This window comes from Rutilus rutilus (assembly GCF_951802725.1).
Source record: "Rutilus rutilus genome assembly, chromosome: 7".
NCBI classification, from domain to species: Eukaryota; Metazoa; Chordata; class Actinopteri; order Cypriniformes; family Leuciscidae; genus Rutilus; species Rutilus rutilus.
Window position 1 is genome coordinate 4,486,221 of NC_140221.1, and position 22,005 is coordinate 4,508,225.

The following is a 22,005-nucleotide window of genomic DNA, read 5'->3' on the forward strand; positions in this document are numbered from 1 at the left end:
GTAGGGATATGGTGTCAAAGGTCGTTCTGAAGCTACTGAAAGAAATGTGTATGGAGGGGAAGCACTGTGTCCCTGCAGTGTTTGCAGAGCTGGGATCTTTCTAAGCTCATGATGGATGGACAGGACTGTGTGTTGACATGACTTGGTAATAGTAGTCCTAAGAAAAGCCCCCATTGCTCCTTGATACTCCCATTCAGTTCAACTTTTAAGAAGCAAGGACTACTACTTACTAATACATGTAAATATAACACAGTTCTTGGATGTTGATTGGTCCATACAGCATTCCAGACATGCTAAATTAGCCTATATTATATAATATAGTAACCGCTATGACACCTGTATCCCTGGTAGCATGCAGAGTAAGGGTTTGAAAAACTTCACATTTTATAAATCAGCTTGTCTGTGGGTTATCTGAACAATTATTCAACTAGTATGTGTTCAGAAATCCCTGTGTATTTAATAGGGATGCACTGATGTACCGGTAACTGCCAATAATTGACCGATTAAAGCAATTATTTTCACTATCGGCGGATTGTTTAAAATTGGCCGATGATCAGGGCCGATTATATCCTGTCAATCAAAAGGGGCTGGGAAAACATGTCGGGAAAACTTTGTGTGAAGAAAATGGCTCATGTGTTGAAGTTAACATTACAGCAATGCATTACCAGTTTAAAAAATATGTATGTTAAAGCAGGCTCTATTTGAGCCTATGAATCACCTGAAGTTCGAGCCAGGGTTGCCAGGTCCTCGGTTATTATCTACACCAAACATTATTTGTAGTGCGCCTCCCATCCAATTATTTCAAAGAGAAACAAAGTCAGCTTTTTAAATTCTGGCCATGTCATAATTATTACACTGGAATTTCTGTCTAAATTACAATTAACTTTTTACCTAAAAAAATACTGTCTTTCAGTATTATGTGTGAAATTAGTCTGCTGAATTATGTGTGTGTTTTACAGGTATTAGTAATCCCAAACAACCCAAGGATTCACCCAAGAACTTCACGTTTGATTATTCATACTGGTCACACAGCTCAGTAAGTTGGAAACTTTTTCTTCTTTTTTTTAATTGTATGAATCTGTCAATAATAATAAATGTACTGTGTGTATATATGATGACGACATGTAGGGGTTTATTTATATATATATATATTAGGGCTGCACAATTTGGGGAAAATGTCATATTGCGATAATTGAGGTCAAGATTGCGATTGCGATATAATAAACAAATGGTTTCATGAGTCAACTTGCTTGGTTCTCAAGGAAAATAAATGCACACACAGATTAGTGATAATATGCCTAGAGAAAAAAGTTCTTTAGTCAAGAGCAGTGAGTGTTTTTGTCTGTTCCCTTTGTTCTTTGATTAACTTTAGCGACAGATATAATTAGTGGCTACTGTGTACTGTCCCTTTAAGACCAGGGGGGGATTTAACTCTAAATGCGCAATCTCATTGGCTGATATAAATCTTTAAAGCCTGTTTTCTCAACATGACTTTTCTCTCATTCTCCAAGGCCGAAATCTCCACTTCAGTAGCACCTATATACACCAAACTTTCCAGTCTTGTACCTAGTTATATTATGAAGACATTTACAGAGGGATTTGTAAATATATTATTCCTAGCCTGATTTATATAACATTTTATTCCAAAAAACATGGCGAAAATCATTTTTTTAAGGCTATTGACAGTATTTTCTGATGTACAGGATAACAAAAGTAGATATCCATAAATCCCTCTGTAATTTTTTTCCCATCTAATATGTGAACACAATAAAAAAATTATTTTTAACCTGGCTTTATCCAATACCAAAAAAGATATTGTTTTTTTAAATATATGCAAATTAGTGCATATTTGATTAGATATTGCCTGATTTGCATATTTAAACATTAAATTACAGAAACCTTGTAATACATTTTTTTCTCATCTTAATGTAGGTAATCAACTGGGAAAGTTTCATGGTGATATCTGCTAGTTAAAAATTGTACCCTATTCACCTGTAGTGTCTCGCCTTAAGTAAGAACCTATTCTAGTAGACCCCAGAAACAAAATCAAGACTTTGAATAAGGGCATAATAGATCCTTTATTAAAGTTCATATCGAAACAGTTTCCTCAAAAACTTGATTGAAAGCCATGCCACATCTTGTATGCAATCGCAAACAGTGCGCAAGTGTCCATCACTTCAAGACGCAATTTTTTGATTTGTTAGTATGAACCAATACTGTATTACTGCATATTTAAAAGTATGTACTTGCATTGTATGCATGCACATTTTAGCTGTGAATGCTCTGCATCCTCAAGCTATCAATTACTAAAAAAACACTGATGTACATGCACTTTTAGTTTGCTGAAAAGTATGTGAATTGGGCCTTTATCAAACACTCTCATCTTCCTCAGACATTCATCTGATCACAGAAAACTCCTTCTGACTTTGTCCCTCTTTGCTGCGTTGCAGGAAGAAGACCCATCCTTTGCATCCCAGAAGAAGGTGTATCAGGACATTGGCGAGGAGATGCTGCTTCATGCTTTCGAGGGCTATAACGTGTGTATCTTTGCTTATGGACAGACTGGAGCGGGGAAGTCGTACACAATGATGGGAAAACAAGATCCTGGGCAGCAAGGCATCATACCACAGGTGTTTGTATGAAGATAGCGTGAATGAAAGCTTCCTGCAACAAGTCGTTTTACTATCCACAAGTGAAATGCACAAAGCAATGGAATCACAGCCAGTCAGGAGATGTTTGATGTGTAATGTATTGCAAAACGAACCAAATGACTGAAAAACATTGTAGTCTATAGATAAGTAAAGCTATATTCTCAAAATCTACTAGTAGGTGGGTGGTCTGAATGGCTAGTCGATTGATCTGTGTTAAAAGTGCAGAACATTTTTTTGTGCTAATTAATTTTTTTTGTGTATAACGGAATGAACGGCTCTTGAGAAATGTCTTGGCATGAGGATTCAAATATTCTTTGATCATTTCACATACTGTACTATTCTTTGTACTACTAGACAAAACTGTAAGTTTCAGGCCTCAGTAATTAGCCAACACGACATAAGCCAGTGACAGTGAGCATCTTAAAGCAAACATTGCACCAAAACCAAACTTTTCTGACAGAAGGTCAGTATGAGATTAGAAAATTATTATTTTGCAAATATGTGGTTGTGCAAAAAAAAAAAATATATATATATATATATATAGCACGTCAAGACCACTTTAAAAATCATGTTTTTGTGAATAACACCACTTTTCACCAAGTAAATCGTTATGTGGACATCAAATATTTATTTGAGTTGACATTTTTCAAATCCTACCTATATATTATATTATAATATATTATTCTGAGAATATAGCTTTACTTATCTATAGACTGTTTTTCAGTCATTTGATTCGTTTCGCAATACACTACTCAATTGACCCTTCGCAAAGACCCGCCCCCTTTAGTTACTGTCGCTATGTCCGACAAGCTACGCTGCTCTCACGCCACACCATGTTCTCACGCAGTGAAAAATACATCGCGGAGCAGAGAGGAGACTGACAACACGCTGACAGACAGGACAGACCAGGTTACTTTTAAACATATTAAACAAAGTCTCACATTTCAAATTTGGTCATTTTTTAAAAGAAATTTAAACGATACATACCGTTTTGTGGCTCTTAAATGTGTCTGACAGATCGCTGTAGAGCATCAGTTAAAGCTGCTCGTGAACCGATCATCTCTTCCTTCTAGTTCATTTATAGCATCAAATAAACATGAATGAACATCAGAAGGAATGTTGTTTTAAACCGCGGAAAGGCGTCAGTACATTACGTTTTTCAAGTTCAAATCCTCCCATGTTAATCTGCTATCTCTCCTGACTGCTTTGTCGGACAAAATGGCGGATGGCGGATTATGATTGGTTAGATCGCCTGTCAATCAAGCTCCCTGCGAAGGGTCAATTGCTTACTTATGACACCTAGTAACACAGCCAAAAGTATTCCTAATATGTTGTACCTTTTGTTAGCCTGCTTTTGCCTGTTGAGACATGCCTTCACAAGCACCTGTAAAAGCTGTATCTGTGACGTTTGAGTTGAGGGAGGCGTGGCTTTATTTGTGTAATTCCGCTAGTTTGGCAGAAACTACATACTTCACCTTTAAGGCTTGTGTGCCAATGTGATTGATTATATGATCATCACGTACAGTGTTCGTTCATCCAAAAAGGAAAATTCTGTCATTAATTGCTCACCCTAATGTCATTCCGAACCCGTTAAACTTCCGTTCATTTTAGGAACACAAATGAAGATATTTTTAATGAAATCTGAGAAATTATTGTCCTTCCATTTTTAAAGTCAATTCACCCACAAATCTAATGCTTCATAAGCCTATTGCAAAAGAAATTCATATAAATCTAGATGTTTAATCCAAGTCTTCTGAAAAGACATGATCACTTGAGCACATTTAAGTTAGGCTTTTATGTAAGGGATAATGTGAATCCAGCCGGTGGTTCTCTCAAAATAACCCCCGACAGGATGATGAGGATCTTGATCAGCTTATTACACGGCTACTTGCCACATAAAGTAAATAATTAGACACGAAATATTGATCTGAGTTGAAATATTTGATTAGGTCTTTAAACGCAAAGCTTCCGCGGAGAGAGCAGTCGCAGCGCGGCAAGTTCAAACTAGACGGACATTTAAGAGATACAGTATAGACCTTATGCACCAGAGAAACGAGGGCGCCGCCATCTTTGGAAAATTATCTTTTAACTTCCGTTTTGCGGTCGCTCTGTATATTTATATGGCATTTCTGTCCAGGAGTAATTAGCTTTTTAAGTGGATTTACTTAATGTAAAGTTAACGAAAGTTATCATGAGGACTGTAATGTTTAAAGCAGATGACTTAACAAATGTAAATCAACCGGGAAGATTTTAAAACGAGCCGTTCATTAATAAACACGCAAAACGCTGTGAAAATACAGACCGGAAGTCAAAAGACAATGAGCGCAGCGCTGAAAAGGGGCGGAGCTACATAAGGTCTATACAGTCATATCACTTATTACACAGCATGTTGCCACATAAATAATTATGGGGATAAGATATATTGATTTCAGATTAAACTGTTTTAAAATCGTACCTGTTTGTATCTCATAATCCAACAGTGTACAAAACAATAGTCACAAAATGGCGGCAGCTGCGTTTGTATGAAACGAGAGAGCGAGTCCACGATACTGGATGGCATAATTAAATAACTGTACACAAAATATTGATTCGACTGAGTTTTAATATTTTATTAGCTCACCAAACGCAAAACTTCCACGAAGAAAAACCACATATAGCGCTCCTGACTTCAGTGACCCGGATGAGCCTGCGTTTCTGTTTTCAGCGGTTGTTATCTGGGAATAATTTACCGCCGGATGGCACTATTGACCAATCAGAATCAAGTATTCCACAGAGCTGTGTAATAATCACATGTAAAGATTGATCAGTACATAGAGCTCTTAAATTTGGTAAACAGAAGCTCAAGCATGCTTGCAATTTGTAATGAACAAAAACAGTTGGGTCCATTTATCATTTACAGTAGCGAGTGGTTCTCGCACGCTAAAAGAATTAATAATTTATTCTGTACTTGTGTTGAATTGAGCACTTTTAGTGATCACATCTCTCTCATTGTGCATTTTTCCCCATAGATGTGTGAGGATTTGTTCAGACAGACAGCAGATAACACTGACCCTGACCTGTCCTTCTCTGTAGAGGTATGTTTGTGTGTGTCTAAACCACTGTGTGCTGCAGTGTTAAAGTGCCCTATTATGCTTTTTCGAATAATACATTTCATGCAGTGTGTAAAATAGCTGTGTGTGAATGTAAACAGTCTGCAAAGTTTTAAAGATGAAAGTGCACGACAAATGAAAGAAAAAAACGACGCAATCATTACTGTTCGTATCACGGTGTATTAAGAGTGAGGAAGATCTGGAGCAGAAATTCAGATATGGTAATGGTCGTTTGGTTTCTGACACGTACGGTAAGCGGTAGGGCTGAACGATTGTGGAAAATAATCTAATTGCGATTTCGTTTTGCCAATATTGCGATTGCGATTTAATATGCGATTTATTTTTTTAAGCTCTTTATCTTTTCTATCATTCAACAAAAACAAGCAATAAATCATTGTAAAATAGGGATGGGAATCTTTAGACACCTCATGAGCCGATCTAATTAATTAATCTTATGAATAAAACTTAAAATATTTAATTACATAGGCTATGTAATTATAAGTAGGCCTACTTTTAAAAATAATTACACATTAAAAAACTAAATTAATACAATTGCATGTTAATAATTTTAATATAGCTTCAAAACAAATAACAAAGAGGGAGAAAAAAACATTACAAGCAATTAACAAAGAGTGCTTTCAGTATTTAAGAGTAGGCTGTGTGAACGTTTTCATCTCTTTTGAAATTATAAGATTATGATATAACTGACTGTTACATTTATTTCGCGTCATAAAAGCATTTTGAGATGCAAGTACATTTAACCACGTAGACGGAGTCGCTCACAGCTGCATGTTCAAGCGCTCTTCGCAAAGCGAGCGTATTTGAAATTGAAAGCAGCTTCTGTCGGTGATTTTTCATATTTTTAATATATAAGCCAACTGCATTCCAAAAGACACATGATGCCTTCGTAGAGCATTTGTAAGTAAAATACCGGCGGGCGAGACCGCGCACTACAAAAGTAACATCAAGCAAACCGCGCGTATTTCATATCTTGTGCAATGAAGGACGCGAATGTTATTGTAATTCGCTTCAACTTTTCCGAACTTTATGAAAGATAATTTTTTTGGAAGGTTCGAGTGATGTCGTGTGTGTGTGTGTGTGACAGTTGTTTATAAAGCACACGTAGCGTCATCACGTATCTCTGTTTAAAACTAAGCTCAGACATAAATCTGAAATTATCTTAAAGGTATAGTGGAGGATTTTCCCGAATTTTTGAAAAGAACCGCCCTCTCCACTTTTTGAAAAAATGCACATGTGCAACACTCTACCTGCTCCCGAGAGGGAACGCCTATTAAACGTGTGCACGAGAGAGCATGCATGAGCCTAGTTCTCCTCGTGCACGCTCTGTTTACAAGTTGCTGTTGGCTTAGCTCATACAAGCCTACTTTCCTTTACCTGTCGAGTAGAAACTTCACGACTGAGGCATCACTGGGAAGCGTGTGAAATATTCTCCCAAAAACACTCTGGTCTTGTTTCTTTCTTCAGAGGCCTTTCTCTTCTTGTCATACAATTCGTAGACACTTTTTCTCTTGCGACCCTCAGACATTTTGAAAAAAAAACGGTGAGAACGGCGAGCTTCAATGAATGGCTGAAACCGTAGCTCACCACCATAGACAGTATATAAACGGCTCACCACACACATACACCTGAAAGTGCGCATGCGCAGAAAGCGAAAACTACCTAGGGACGAGCACGTGCGACGGCCTTACGTAAACATATCACCAGAATGATTGACAACTAGGAGGACCAATAGTCTTGATGATCCACCCGGAAAAAGAAAATCCTCCGCAATACCTTTAATCGATACAGAATCGTTGGAGAGCATATCTATAACACAATATCACACAAATTAAACAAACTGTTATTTCCTGTAGCCTATGCCAGGCCTATATGCGTAGCGTGCCAAGTTGATGCTTCATCTGCAGTAGACTGGTTTACTGTGTCACGTGACCAGAGTGTAATCGCAGCTTTGCGGTTAAAAAAATCGCATTTCATCATATCGTGATATTATCGCAAATGCAATTAATCGTTCAGCCCTAGTAAGCAGTCGACCAATCAAAACAGACTGGGCCATCTGACCAATCAGAGCAGAGCAGGTTCTCGATTTTCATGCAGGTTCATGAGACCGAATCCTTCATTGAACCGTTTCAGACACTTAGATCAAGAAAATATGATCATATAACACCGATTTTATCATCACTGCATTGGTTACCTATAAAGTTCCGTATTAATTACAAGGTATTGCTACTGACTTATAAAGCCCTAAACGGCTTAGCTCCAGTCTATTTAACGGATCTTCTATCGCCTTATAATCCATCGCGCTCTTTAAGATCACTAAATTCAAGGCTTTTGGTCATACCTAGGATATCCAGAACCACCAATGGAGGGAGAGCATTTTCACATTTAGCTCCAAAACTCTGGAATAGCCTTCCTGATACTGTTCGTTGCTCAGACTCGCTCTCCCAGTTTAAAACTAGATTAAAGTCGCATCTCTTCAGCCAGGCATTCATATAATATTTTTAATCTTACAGTTCAAATTACAATCCGGCCTCTAGTTAATAAACGCCAGAGGAGAACTGGCCCCCGACTGAGCCTGGGTTCTCCCAAGGTTTTTTTTTCTCCATTGGGTCACCTGATGGAGTTTTAGGACACTATTAGGTCACTTGATGGAGTTTTTCGGTTCCTTGCCACTGTTGCCTTTGGCTTGCTCAGTTGGGGATATTCTGGGGATATCTAATTTGATTTTATCAATAAATTCCACTAGAAACAAACCTTGTTGTATTATTTTAATTTAATACTGTGAAGCTGCTTTGATACAATCTGTATTGTGAAAAGCGCTATACAAATATACTTGACTTGACTTGACTTGACTTTGAGAAAAGATCTTGCTATGTATATTATGAAAAAAAAGTGTTTTTTTTTTTACCTTGGATGCATGTAAACACATTGTAGGAGACTTCAGAAATTAAATGAGGAACCTTTAAAATAGCATAATAGAGGCACTTTAAAACGGATAATTGTTCTGGACATCCATTGATGCATAGACTCATGAAGCACATGCCTTCAGATTAACAAGCCGACTCTTTATATATTATATAGTCAATAAAGGATTTGATATTACTTTATGTATAATATGTTTTTAGGTTTCATATATGGAGATTTACTGCGAGCGGGTTCGGGACTTGTTGAACCCAAAAAGCAGAGGGTCCTTGAGGGTCAGAGAGCACCCGATAATGGGGCCTTACGTAGAAGACCTCTCCAAAATGGCGGTTACAAACTACAGTGATATTGCAGATCTCATGGACACTGGCAACAAAGCCAGGTATTATTATACACACAAACATGATTATGATTCAGGTTAAAAATAAGCACTCTTTTGATAATCGATTAATCTGTCAACGATTAACTTTTATCAATCATTTTTCTGTTGCTTAAAGGACGGTTGCTGCTACCAATATGAACGAGACCAGCAGTCGCTCGCATGCGGTCTTCACCATCCTCTTCACGCAGCGTCGACACGACCACATGACCAGCCTGGACACTGAGAAGGTGTGTGTGTGTAAGAGATTAGAAAACTTCCTTTTTTTGTTCTTCTTTTCTCACTCTGGTTTCTTTGTGTAACACTCAGGTGAGCAAGATCAGCCTGGTTGATCTGGCTGGAAGTGAGAGAGCCGACTCGTCTGGAGCTAAAGGCTTGAGGTTGAAGGTGTGTTTGATGTCATATTAGTTCTGGATTAAATGAAGGAGTTTAAACAAAAACAACATGCTGTCATCATTTACCCACCCTCATCATTGTTGTAAAACCATTTGACATTTATTTTTTCTCTGTGGAGCTCAGAAGGAGATATTCTGAAGGATGTTCATACTGTGGAAGCACTAAGGGGATGTCGGAATTAAAATACTCCATAAACGTATCATAAAAGTAGTTCATATGACTTATGAAGTAGATAGACAGAAAGACAGGTATACACACACACACACACGGTCAAAATAAAATGGTAAAATTGTAAAATATTATTATAATAAGAATCATTATTAATAATTGAGCAGCAAAGCAGCATATTAGAATGATTTCTAAAGGATCATGTGACACTGGAGTAATGATGCTGAAAATTCAGCTTCGATCACAGGAATAAATTACATTTTAAATATTTATTAAAATAGAAAGTGTGTGTGTGTACATGTACAGCTATCTTTGTGAGGACCAGTTTGAGTTTTAGACCATTGGAGTGAGGACATTTTGGCCGGTCCTCACTTTCTAAGACCTCTTTAAAGGCCTGTTTGAGGGTCAAGACTTGGTTTTAGGAATAAGGTTATAATTAGGTTAAGGGTAGGTTTAGGGTCAGGGTTCGGGTTAGGCACTTAGTTGTGATGGGTAAGGTTAGGGTAAGCGGCTAGAGATTGCGTTGTGTCAATGAATGTCCTCATAAAGATAGATGTACAAGAAAGTGTGTGTGTATATTTATATATATATATGAGAGAGAGATCAATTGCTATATTAAGTCTTCTGAAGCTACATGTATGATATGCGTAAAAGTCACACATTTGAGAATGTGGAAGTTGGAATGAGCAATGTGAGCGGAAGGGAATTGTTCCTCTGAATTATGGCTTGAATTGGACATTAATCAGAGTTTTAGCTTTCTTTTTTTTTTTTTTTAGCTTGACATCTCAAGTGACCTAACTGTACAGAAAAGCTTTGGACATTCTGCTGTGTAAATTATGACAAATTACACTTTCGGTTGAATGAATTAACCTTTTAATCTCAAGTATTAACAGATCATATAAAAGTATTGTTTGTTTTCAGGAGGGAGCCAATATTAACAAATCTCTGACAACACTGGGTAAAGTCATCTCGGCACTGGCAGACATGGTAAGAGCTGCTTTTTCTTGGGCTCATAAATTTTTCTGTCTCTCCTCTGTTTCTTTCTGCTGCTTCAGTTCTGTTTGTATCCCATCTGTCGTCTCCTTGTCTTCACTTGTCTTTCAGTGTTTTGTCTCAAATGTTGAGTTCTTTGTCAAGGGTAACAATATACTTCCCCTCCACAGCACGGCTCAAAGAAGAGACGCTCTGATTTCATTCCCTACAGGGATTCTGTGCTCACGTGGTTATTGAGAGAAAATCTAGGTATGTCTTGCTGTCTAAAGGCCTATTCACAGGCTTTGTATTGAAACGATACATTCCTATAGATCTGCTCATACAGGGGCGAAATTTGGTCTGACAAGAGAACTTTATTTTTTTTTTTTTTCGTTTAGAGAGTCACTGAAATAAACTCATCGACCAATAAGATGCTTTTGGGTCATGTGTTGTTAGACCCTGTTGACACGCCACGAATGTCCCATCAGAAGATCTGCATATAAAACCAGTTAGCACAGAGTTTGGTCTGACACCTAAAACCAGTCAACAAGAAGTATATTTGATATCCAGCTGTTTATTAATGAACTCTTCTATCGGTCCAAGATTAAGACATTGTCTTATGTTAAAAACACATTCTTCTGTCTCTTACTTACTCCTGAAGACAATCACAACAAAAGATTCAACGGTAACAAAAACAAATATCTAAAATGAAATGAGCAAATCTTGTGTGTCTTGCATATTTTGGGGTTTCGGTAACTTACAGAGATGCAGATATTGGCTGTTTTTCTATGATTTACTTCTTTTTCTTAAGAAAATGTCTATATTTAAATGGTTAGTTCACCCAAAATTCTGTCATCACTGACTTGAAATATAAATAAATAAAGATAAATTTAGTATAACAAGAGATTTCTGTCCTGAAAGTCAATGGAACCAGAATACTTGACTGTTCTGAAGTTTTGGGTCAGAAAGATTTTAATTTTTATTAAAAAAAAGAAAAAATTTATTCAGCAAGGATGCATTCTATTGATCAGAAATGACAGTAAAGACAATGGACCTCATTCACCAACCATTCTTATGAAGAAATGTGTTCTTAAACCCCACTTACGCACTTTTTACAAAGATTCTGACATCCACTAATGTTTTCTTATCTCGGATTTGTTCTTAGCTAAGAAAAAAATCTACACACACTCAAGAGCACTCTTACGCACATTTGAGTGATGATAGTTTTCTCCAAATAATTGGTTACTAATTCTACAGTCGTTTACTATGGTAGTATTTTACTGTAATGTATTTCTGATTATTTGTAAAAAAAAAAAAAAAATCATAGTATGCAAAGAAACACCAACACTGCAATTTACATCAGCAATTAAGCTGATTAAATCAAATATTGGCGTTATAATTGGCGTAAATATAATACTCGTTTGGCGTTTACCTGTTGCAGTAGAATTTCTATTTCAGAATTACTGAAGTTCTTTTTTCGTTTGGTGATCGGTGGACCGCCACCGTCTGTGCGTCTTTTGGACGTTCTCCAACTTTTCTTGCACACGCCCTGAAGTGTCAAGATATTGGTGAATGAGGCCCAGTGTTACAACACATTTTTAATCATGGTTTCCACAAAAATATGAATAAGCAAAAACACTTTTTCAACATTAATAATAATAATAATAATAAAATGTTTCTTGAGCAGCAAATCATCATATTAGAATGATCTCTGAAGGATCATGTGACACTGAAGACTTTGATCAACTTTGATCAGAGGAATGAATTACATTTTAAAATATACTCAAATAAAACATTTTAAATTGTAATAATATTTCACAAGATTAATGTTTTGGTTGGTTGAGTGAATGCAGCCTTGGTGAGCAAAAGAGACTTCTTTCAAAAACATTAAGACATCTTACTGACCCTATATTTTTAAACAGTAATGTATAAACCGGTGGGGAAAATAAGGCCGTATACACCTGTCACTCTCTACTATTTTCTTAATATTAATCAAACAACAATATCGAACCACTTCTCTTCATTTATTTCATTGATTTCTTTATTACTGTCTTAAGTTTACTTGGAAAATTTCTTGAAAAACTTGAAACAAGTTTACTTAATTGAGAAATACTTCTCTCTATATAAGCTATATATCATTGCTTTACTTTAATTTGTTATTGATGTATTCATTTTTTACTTTGATTACATAAAGGAGTGTGTTCAATAGTGTACTCTTGCTCTTGGATCGAACAAGTCTTTTAACACTGATGTTTAATTGAGTGTGCGTGTTTGCAGGTGGAAACTCTCGCACGGCCATGATCGCTGCTCTGAGCCCAGCAGATATTAATTATGAAGAAACACTCAGCACTCTCAGGTAAAAACACAGTTCTTTCTTTTCTTTTCCAGCATAAATGTGCGGTACATTGTCCTGTTTCGACTATGTAAGCTCCAGCACTGTGTGTCCCGCTGCAGGTATGCAGACAGAGCAAAGCAGATAAAGTGCAACGCTGTGATAAATGAGGATCCAAACGCACGTCTCGTCCGGGAGCTCAAAGACGAGGTCAACAGACTCAAAGAGCTCCTCCTGTCTCAGGGACTCAGCAACCTCATCACTGCCTCAGGTATATACAGCTTTCACAGAGGGCTGTTCACAAGTGGACAGTGCTAAAATAGGTATAAACATGGGTAACGTGTCTTGGAGACGCACTGCCATCCAGCTGTTTAAAGTCGGCATAAAATGGAAGTTCATGATCTTTTGTTCCCTATTGTGACGTGAAACGGCATCTGGAACAAGAAAAAATGTAGGGTGGGATTTGATTTTGTCCATGGGGAATTTATTGCATGGTCGTGGTTTGCTATTGGTCGATTTCATGTGAGTGACAGGTTGCCCCGCCCTCGTCATCAGAGAAAAGAAGAGCTGTTGCTGCAAGAGGGAGGGGAAGTTATTTTGATTAAAGTTTGAGGCACATGAATATAAAAAATTATAATAATGTGAGTGGATAAATCATTTATAATAAATAAGAAAAATAAGAATTGTCTATTTTGATAGACTTCTATCAAAGTCATATGATAGACTTTAAAGCAGAATTGAAGATGGTCTATAAGATGGCATAAAACTTCAGAGAATATCTTTGGTATGCCTAATATCAATATGCAGAGATGTGGGTATATCTCACAAAAACATGTTCGTCAGATTTCACCACAAAATCAAGAACATTTTTTAATATATTTTAAGCCTATATGCATATTTTGCATAGACATCATTTTTAAATTCATTCTCATTTGTGATTCTCATTACTCACAATCATAAATGACTGTATTATTCAAAAAAAGAAAATGTTGTTTTTTTATATCAGCAAAATTAAACATTTGTAATAATGTACACTTACTGTTTAAAAGAGGGGCCTGTAAGATTTATTGTTTGAAACGTCTCTTCTGCTCATCAAAGCTGCATTTATTTGATAAAAAAAATACATTCATATTGTGAAATTTAAAAAACAGTATTTTATTTTTGAATAAATATTTAAAATGTAATTTATTCCTGTGATCAAACTAAGCTGCATTTTCAGCATCATTACTCCAGTGTCACATGATCTTTCAGAAATCATTCTAATATGATGATTTGAGGCTCAGGAAACATTTCTGATTATTATCCATGTTGAAAACGGTTGTGCTGCTTCATATCTTTGTGGTAACATGATATTTTTTTTAGTACTCTGAATAGAAAGTTCAAAGTTCAGCATTTAAAGGTACAATATGCAAGAATTTTGCATTAAAATATCCCATAATCTCAAGGCCAGTGTTATATATTTTGTTAAGTTGATTACTTACAATATCCCAAATGTTTCCAACTATTTTTAAATCATGAGAAAATTGCGATTTTAACCAAGGAAACGGGGTGTTAGAGCAGGGGGGAGCTGGGAGTCGCCAGTCAATTGCGTCACATCCGCGTTACCCTCGGTTTCCGCTCGTACTGCGTGGAGTCCTGGACAAATGCGGAAGTTGTAGTTGTAGCGTCTATCAAGCAACAAACGTTAGCTTGTTTCGTGCTGTCGTTATGGAACACAATTATTCTTTACCGATTGCAGCTGGTTCTGTCGACAAAGTATGCTTAATTTTATATTTTCCAAATGTAGCATTCGGTAATAGTTATGTTTATGTAAGGGAAGTATTATTGCTTTAGATTTGTGTTTAGTTTATTGACATTGTTTATCACGTCTGGTGTTTATGGCCATGTAAATAAATATAGCATGTGTTATACATAAAGATTAATCAGTATTTTGGCAAATGATGTGGGTATGTTCGAATGTACTTTTACAACAATTGTTTAGAACACGTAAAACTGCGCAGCGTTATCACAACAATGAATTAGACATACAGTAACATCAATGATAATCAATATAGTATTAAACCTTACTTTTCTTGCGGTTAATTCATTTTAATGAAATAAAAGTGTGATGAGGTTCAAGAGTCAGGAAGGAAGAAGACAGGGGTCGGCGTGACTGGGACTCGTACTTTACGCCGGTTTTGCATTACAGCAATGAGTATTAGGGCGGGTAATCTGATTGCATGCTCACATGATGCACAGACATTAGCAGACATGGACTAAAGGCCACAAATTCTAGTCTTTTAGCTGTAGACAGTCACAGTAATAAATAACTCGCATGCTCATTTTCTCTCAGGGTCTGAAACGGGCCGCCCCTCTTTTGGAGTTGCATCAAGTGAGCTCCATCAGCCCTCGCTCTCATATGTACAGTCTACCTCTGATGCACCAATGGAGGGTGAGACGCCCGCGAGTCCCACTGAGCACATCAGCCAAGAGGAGGCCGTGGAGAGACTCAAGGTACACATGACAGACACTTCTGTTACCAACAAGAGCCAAATACCAGAACAGCAACAGCTTGTTGGGGAAGGTATTTTCATAATTCAGCTGCTGAAAGTTGGTAACAAATGTTAGATGTTTTGCTAAGTTCAGCAGCCACACCACCGTCCAAAAGATGATGTCAACTAAGCCAGTGTCAACAGATGCAGAATGTTTCTGACTGATTAGAATTTTTACAAAAACATATATGTATGTTTGGTATGTATGTTTACCAAAAATAAAATATGTCTGACTGCCATTGTTGGACCGTCTCCAACAGGAAACGGAGAAGATAATTGCAGAGCTGAATGAAACATGGGAAGAGAAACTCAGGAAAACCGAGTCGATACGACAAGACAGGTGAAGTGTTCGCAGTATTCAAAACGTGTGCACAATTATAACATAAACTGTTGTAATGGACTGAATTAGGATGTAATTTGTGAATGTCAATGTCCTGATGCACCAAACTGAGTAGAACTAGTGCCGACAAAAGCATCTGGGCTGAAAAGTTGAGCTTGAATCCACTACAAAGACTACAGCCGGTTGCCAACGAACACACACGTTCTGTGCCTGTATGATAGGAAATAAGTCTTCATACAAGCATGTGACGGTGATCTTTCAAAAAAGGGAAGAGCTAGGATGTGGATATACAAACCGTAAACAGAGCAGCGTTATATATTATAAGCAGCGAGATTAAAACCGCCAGTTGAGGCACTGAGTCGAGCCACTGACGTTCAAACGGTTGATTCATTCAGTCGTTGAATCGTTCATTAAACTGATTCGTTCAAAACACGGATTCATTCAGTAACTGTGGGACTTAGAGACGCGAAACGATTCTGCTGTGATTTCATTGGGAAATTTTTGTTTAAAAAAAAAGGCAATATTGTGTATAGAATTAACGAAATGTTAACCGTTATAAAATCACCATGACATTTACAATCGTGCTGATATTTGAGAAAACGGCACTCTTGCTTGTTTGATACAGCTTAAAGGGGTGGTTGATTGTGATTTTGACTTTTCTAACTTTAGTTAGTGTGTAATGTTGCTGTTTGAGCATAAACAACATCTGCAAAGTTACAGCGCTCAAAGTTCAAAGCAAAGGGAGATCTTTTCTTTTAAAGAAATTGCTTTTTAAGGACTACAACAAACGGCTGGTAGAGACTACACGACATTCCTCCCGGGTTAGTGACATCACCACCCCTAGAATTTACATAAACCCCGCCCCCTGAACACGATTTATAGATTATCAAGACAGAATATGCTAATCAATGACTAGAAGATAACTACACATAAACTACATACATTCACCAACTAACCATTCAGAAATGTTGTCTACATGTTGTCACTTCTTCTTGAGTCTCTCCATCTGCATCAAGGTGTTTTTATTTGTTTTTTTGCAAAACAAGCGACCTACTCAGGAAATTTAATTCAATTCAAATTTATTTGTATAGCGCTTTTCACAATACATATTGTTTCAAAGCAGCTTTACAGAAAGTGCATTTCAGAAATGTACATAGAGAAATACAGTTAGTTAATCATGTATTGATTTAGGGCATAAACATATCGCCAGCGTCGAGTCGTCTCTTCACGGGCGTCGAGTCGTCTCTTCACGGGCGTCGAGTCGTCTCTTCACAGGCGTCGAGTCGTCTCTTCACGGGTGTTGGGGCATCTGTAGTTTCCATGGGAGGCTGGATACAAACTGGAGCTGACGATCTGTATTTATCTCGGGACGCTAGTCAACAACAGAAAAGCAGATGGGAAATAATTAGCGTAGCTGCTGTTCATAATATTAATGCATTTACTCTGATTCAACTGTAGTATAAAAGGTAATTATTATGTGAATGCTTGGCTAAAGAGATGCGTCTTTAATCTAGTTTTAAACTGGGACAGCGAGTCTGAGACTTGAACAATATCAGGAAGACTATTCCAGAGTTTAGGAGCTAAATGTGAAAATGCCCTCCCTCCTTTAGTGGACTTAGATATCCTAGGAATGACCAGAAGCCTCGAATTTAGTGATCTTAAAGAGCGCGATGGATTATAGGGCGATAGAAGTTCCGTTAAATACAGGGGAGCTAAGCCGTTTAGGGCTTTATAGGTCAGTAGTAATACTTTGTAATTGATACGGAACTTTATAGGTAACCAGTGTAGAGATGATAGAATTGGTGTTATATGATCATATTTTCTTGATCTAGTAAGAACTCTAGCGGCTGCATTTTGCACTAACTGTAGCTTGTTTATTGAGGATGCAGGACAACCAGCTAATAAGGCATTACAGTAATCTAGTCTCGAGGTCATGAATGCATGAACTAAAATGTTAGCTTGCACATCATTTAAGCAATAATTATGATATTGTCATATATCGCACACCACTAAATGCCGCCTTAACCAACTAATCTCCTGTTGGATAGTCAACACTCCTGACCCAAGTGTGTTTTCCATGTCAGTCAGCTGACTCCAACCTCAGTGGCCTGTCCTTGGCTAGAATAATCTAGACTAGACTTCACGCTGATAGTCAAGTGAGACTAACCCCACACCGTTTCTCTCTGTTGTGACGCATTAGGGAGTCACTGCTGGCTGAGATGGGTGTGTCTGTGAAAGAGGATGGAGGAACAGTGGGTGTTTTCTCACCTAAAAGAGTGAGTCAAGTCATATTTATCTGTATTACGCTGTTTACAATACACATTCTGTCAGAGCAGCTTTAAAGGTGCGGTCACATTTACGGTTTCTCAGACCAAATCCATTCATTTCGAGTGGAATTCATCAATCAGGATTTTTGCGTGAGGGCGAAAGATTGCCCCATGCTGATTTCACAACGGGTTCAAGTTGGTCAAGAAAATTCGCTGGACTGTTGACTAACAAAAATCTCTGTGACTTCTGTGTGAGCTGTGCTTCATAAATCCCTACACTATTGACGATAGAACGTGCCCATGTGATTTCACCGACATATTGCTAATGTGACCGCACCTTGAGTCTCGAAACTCCTCTAAAACATATAAATTATGATTTGTGCTCATACTCTACTATCCTAGCACACAAGATGTCCAAAATGCTTCCAGGTTTTTGAGTGTGTGTTTTGTCCCCAGACGCCCAACCTGGTGAATCTGAACGAGGATCCTCTGATGTCAGAGTGTCTGATCTATTACATTAAAGATGGAGTCACTAGGTGAGCAGTGAGTGTTTGAAGGACTGATCTGTTTCTTTGTAAATACTTCACTGTGTGTCTCATGAGTGTGTGTGTGTGTGTGTGTGTGTGTGTGTGTGTGTTGCAGAGTTGGTCAGGAGGATGTGGATATTCGTCTTAGTGGTCAGTTTATAAAGGAGCTGCATTGCGTCTTCTGCAGTGAAGTCAATGACAATAACGAGGGTGAGAGCAGTCACATGACTTTCATTACGCTCACGAAGTCCCACAAAAGTGATTTTTATTTAAAATCAGTGCTGTTCTGTTGAACTTTCTATTCATCAAAGAATGTAATGCATATGACAATAAACTCTCTTGAATCCTTAAAAAAATCACGGTTTTCACACACACAAAAAATTAAGCAGCATCATTGTTTTCAACATCATCATCATCATCATAATAATAATAATAAGTAGAAATGTTTAGTGAGCAGCAAATCAGCATATTAGAATGATTTCTGACGGATCATGTGACACTGAAGAGTAATGATGCTGAAAATACAGCTTTGATCACAGGAATAAATTACAGTTTCAAATATGTTCACATAGAAAACAGGTCTTTTAAATTGGAATATCATTTCTCAATATTAGTGTTTTACTGTATTTCTGATCATATAAATGCTGCATTGGTGAACATAAGGGACTTCTTTCAAAAACATTTTAAAAAAATCTTACTGACACAGTAGTTGTGTATATAAAATATTACATAAATATCCATACATTTTATGTCACATAGCCATATACTTGTATAGTAGTTATATAATGCAGTAAAGTTTATAAGACAATGTATTTTGCCACATCAACAAGTGATGTTTTTGGCATGAGAAAGCCATTTTGATGTTTTTAATGTAATCGTGTGTGTGTGTGTGTGTATGTGTGTGTGTGTGTGTGTGTCTGCAGTGGTGGTGACTTTGGAGCCGTTAGTTGGAGCAGAAACATACGTCAATGGCAAACGCATCAATGACGGTGTCGTACTCAAACAAGGTGACTCTTTTTTAATTTTTTTTTTATAAATTTGTTATGTGTTTTTAATTCCGTGGTTCAGAATGGAATACTAGTGTATTGTTTACTACACTACACACCTCGCCGTACAAAACACGGCAACTATTATTTTATATGAAATGCTGTTATACTGGACTTAACATGCAAAGGTAAACATTTCAAATACTTTCATTTGGAAATAACTGCAGTTATAATGCATTTTTACATTTTGTTTATAAAAGTCTTAAAGGGTTAGTTCACCCAAAATTTTTAATTCGTCCTCAATTACTCACCCTTGTTGTTCTAAATTCATAAGACATTAGTTCACATTTGGAACACAGTCAGTAAACAAACATAAAGCATTTAAAGTTGGTAAATGGAACCTCAAGCATGAGAACAAATATAACAGGTTTGTTCTCGCGTGTCAAGCAGGTTCAGTTGAGCTTCTGTTTATGTTCGCTGATCAGTGTCTATGTGACAGGGTTCGTACAAGGTGCTTACAGTGCTTGAAGTACTTCAATTTGACGTTTTGAAATTTAAGTCCTGGAAAACCCTTGAAAACAGCCATATTTTATTTATGAAGAAGTACTTGAATTATTGAAAGACAATATATGTGAAATTAGTGTTTAATTTTATTGATAAAACAATCTTTTCACACAAAATCATCACTGCAACCCGTTTGATATAGGTATAGAGCCATTTCGCATGGCTATGAGTGTGATATTGCTCATAAATATCCAAGTATATAGCTTATACAGCTTTTATTCTTCAAGTCAATCATATATTCATGGAAGAGAAAAAATCAGTTTGAATAAGGAAAGCGATATCTTTGTCATAGGATCCTTTCAATGGTTAAAGTTACCACAGTCTTTGTTTGCAGGGTTCCAGACTGCGACCATTTTTTGAGAATGTGCGAGTTAAAATTTTATGTGGTCGCATTTGTGCGAGTGCATGGTCATGTAGCCTACTACTCAGTTAAATTCACGCATGAATTTTCCTGCATTGAGCTTGTTTTAGCGCCCGCCAAAGTGAATTTTTGTCCCGCCAAAGTATTATTTGATCGGTGAGTAATGTAGATGAACTGCTGCGCTTGTGACAGGGCGCATGTTTAACTGAAAGAACGAGCAGAGAGAGAGAGCGCCCCGGTGTGTCTGTCTCTCTCTCTCTCTCTCTCTTAATAAGTTAAATAAGTTGCCTTATCTTCTCTGAAAAGTGTTCCGGACATTCAGCTGACATAAAACAACACTTTAATTAAACGGAAAAAAAACTATCCAGTGATGAAATGTTTTCTGTGTTGACACAAATCTTGGATGTCCATGTCCTAACTGCTGGGATAATCACACAACGCGCATGACACGTCCAATTCGCGAACTAATGACTAATTTGAACCGATTAATTTTAATGAATGGTTAAAACAACTGATCTTTCCAACAGTGAACTCAGGAGACGTCTGAATCGGTGTATAACTAATCAGTAATACTTTACAGTAAGGTTCTATTTATTACATAAAAAGTACAGTTTGCTTACTCAAGCTTTAAAATAATTTTTTTTTAAAAAGCATATGACTACATTTTTCCACACAGTGCTATCAAGAATCGATTAGAGAATCGTTAAAGAATCGGATCGATAAACAGAATCGTCAGTGGCATTGATATTGATAAAATCTTATCAATTCCCATCCCTATGTGAAGACAGTAAAATTATAATCAAACATTAAAACATACAGGTTTTTTTAATCATTTTTTTGAGAGTTAAAAGATTAAAACATTTTGCTAACATGAGGTCTTGTGTCACTGTCAGTCTTTTTAAGACCACTATACCATCAGATTAAGACCACTATTCATCAGCATGCATTGATTAATCCCATGGCATGTAGCAAAAAAAAAAAAAAGGTGCGACCAAATCATATGCTGGTGCGACCAACTGAGAAAGTTGGTAGCACCAGTGCAACCAGTGGAAAAGTTAGTCTGGAGCCCTGGTTTGTGTTGCACTTAATTTGTACCGTTTTGTTTTATTCGTTTATTTTGGTTTAAATATAATAAAGATATTGTTTGATAAGTGATATCTCTGATTGTAGTCCTTGAAAACCAAAAAAGTAGAGCTTGAAAGTCCTGGAATTTCATTTTACAGTGTCTGTACGAACCCTGATGTGAATAAAAGCCTAAATTCAATCTGTACATTATATAAAGTGATTGTGTCTCTTCAGAAGACTTTGATTAAACCGCTTGATTAATATGTATACGTTTTACAATCTCTTTATGAGTGTTTTGAAGCGTCAGAGTTTTAGGTGAATAGACTTTCGATGGAGGGACAGAAATATCTCAGTTTTCATTCAAAATATCATTTGTCTTCTGAATATAAGCGAAAGTAATGACAGAATTTTCGTTTTTGGATGAACTAACCATTTAG

At 36.9% G+C, this 22,005-nt stretch overlaps 1 protein-coding gene across 1 annotated transcript in view; it reads left to right on the forward strand.

Moving 5' to 3' along the window:
- The window catches only part of kif1ca (kinesin family member 1C, a), a 57,080-nt gene that overhangs the window by 22,738 nt on the left and 12,337 nt on the right, over positions 1 to 22,005 (forward strand). The window contains exons 3-18 of the mRNA XM_084413725.1: positions 960 to 1,036; positions 2,451 to 2,630; positions 5,660 to 5,725; positions 8,884 to 9,062; positions 9,178 to 9,289; positions 9,369 to 9,446; positions 10,545 to 10,610; positions 10,787 to 10,865; positions 12,873 to 12,951; positions 13,050 to 13,198; positions 15,260 to 15,420; positions 15,719 to 15,798; positions 17,999 to 18,074; positions 18,522 to 18,601; positions 18,708 to 18,802; positions 19,516 to 19,599. Of these exons, the coding sequence (XP_084269851.1) occupies positions 960 to 1,036; positions 2,451 to 2,630; positions 5,660 to 5,725; positions 8,884 to 9,062; positions 9,178 to 9,289; positions 9,369 to 9,446; positions 10,545 to 10,610; positions 10,787 to 10,865; positions 12,873 to 12,951; positions 13,050 to 13,198; positions 15,260 to 15,420; positions 15,719 to 15,798; positions 17,999 to 18,074; positions 18,522 to 18,601; positions 18,708 to 18,802; positions 19,516 to 19,599 (1,641 nt within the window). The remainder of the gene's footprint in view (positions 1 to 959; positions 1,037 to 2,450; positions 2,631 to 5,659; positions 5,726 to 8,883; positions 9,063 to 9,177; positions 9,290 to 9,368; positions 9,447 to 10,544; positions 10,611 to 10,786; positions 10,866 to 12,872; positions 12,952 to 13,049; positions 13,199 to 15,259; positions 15,421 to 15,718; positions 15,799 to 17,998; positions 18,075 to 18,521; positions 18,602 to 18,707; positions 18,803 to 19,515; positions 19,600 to 22,005) is intronic.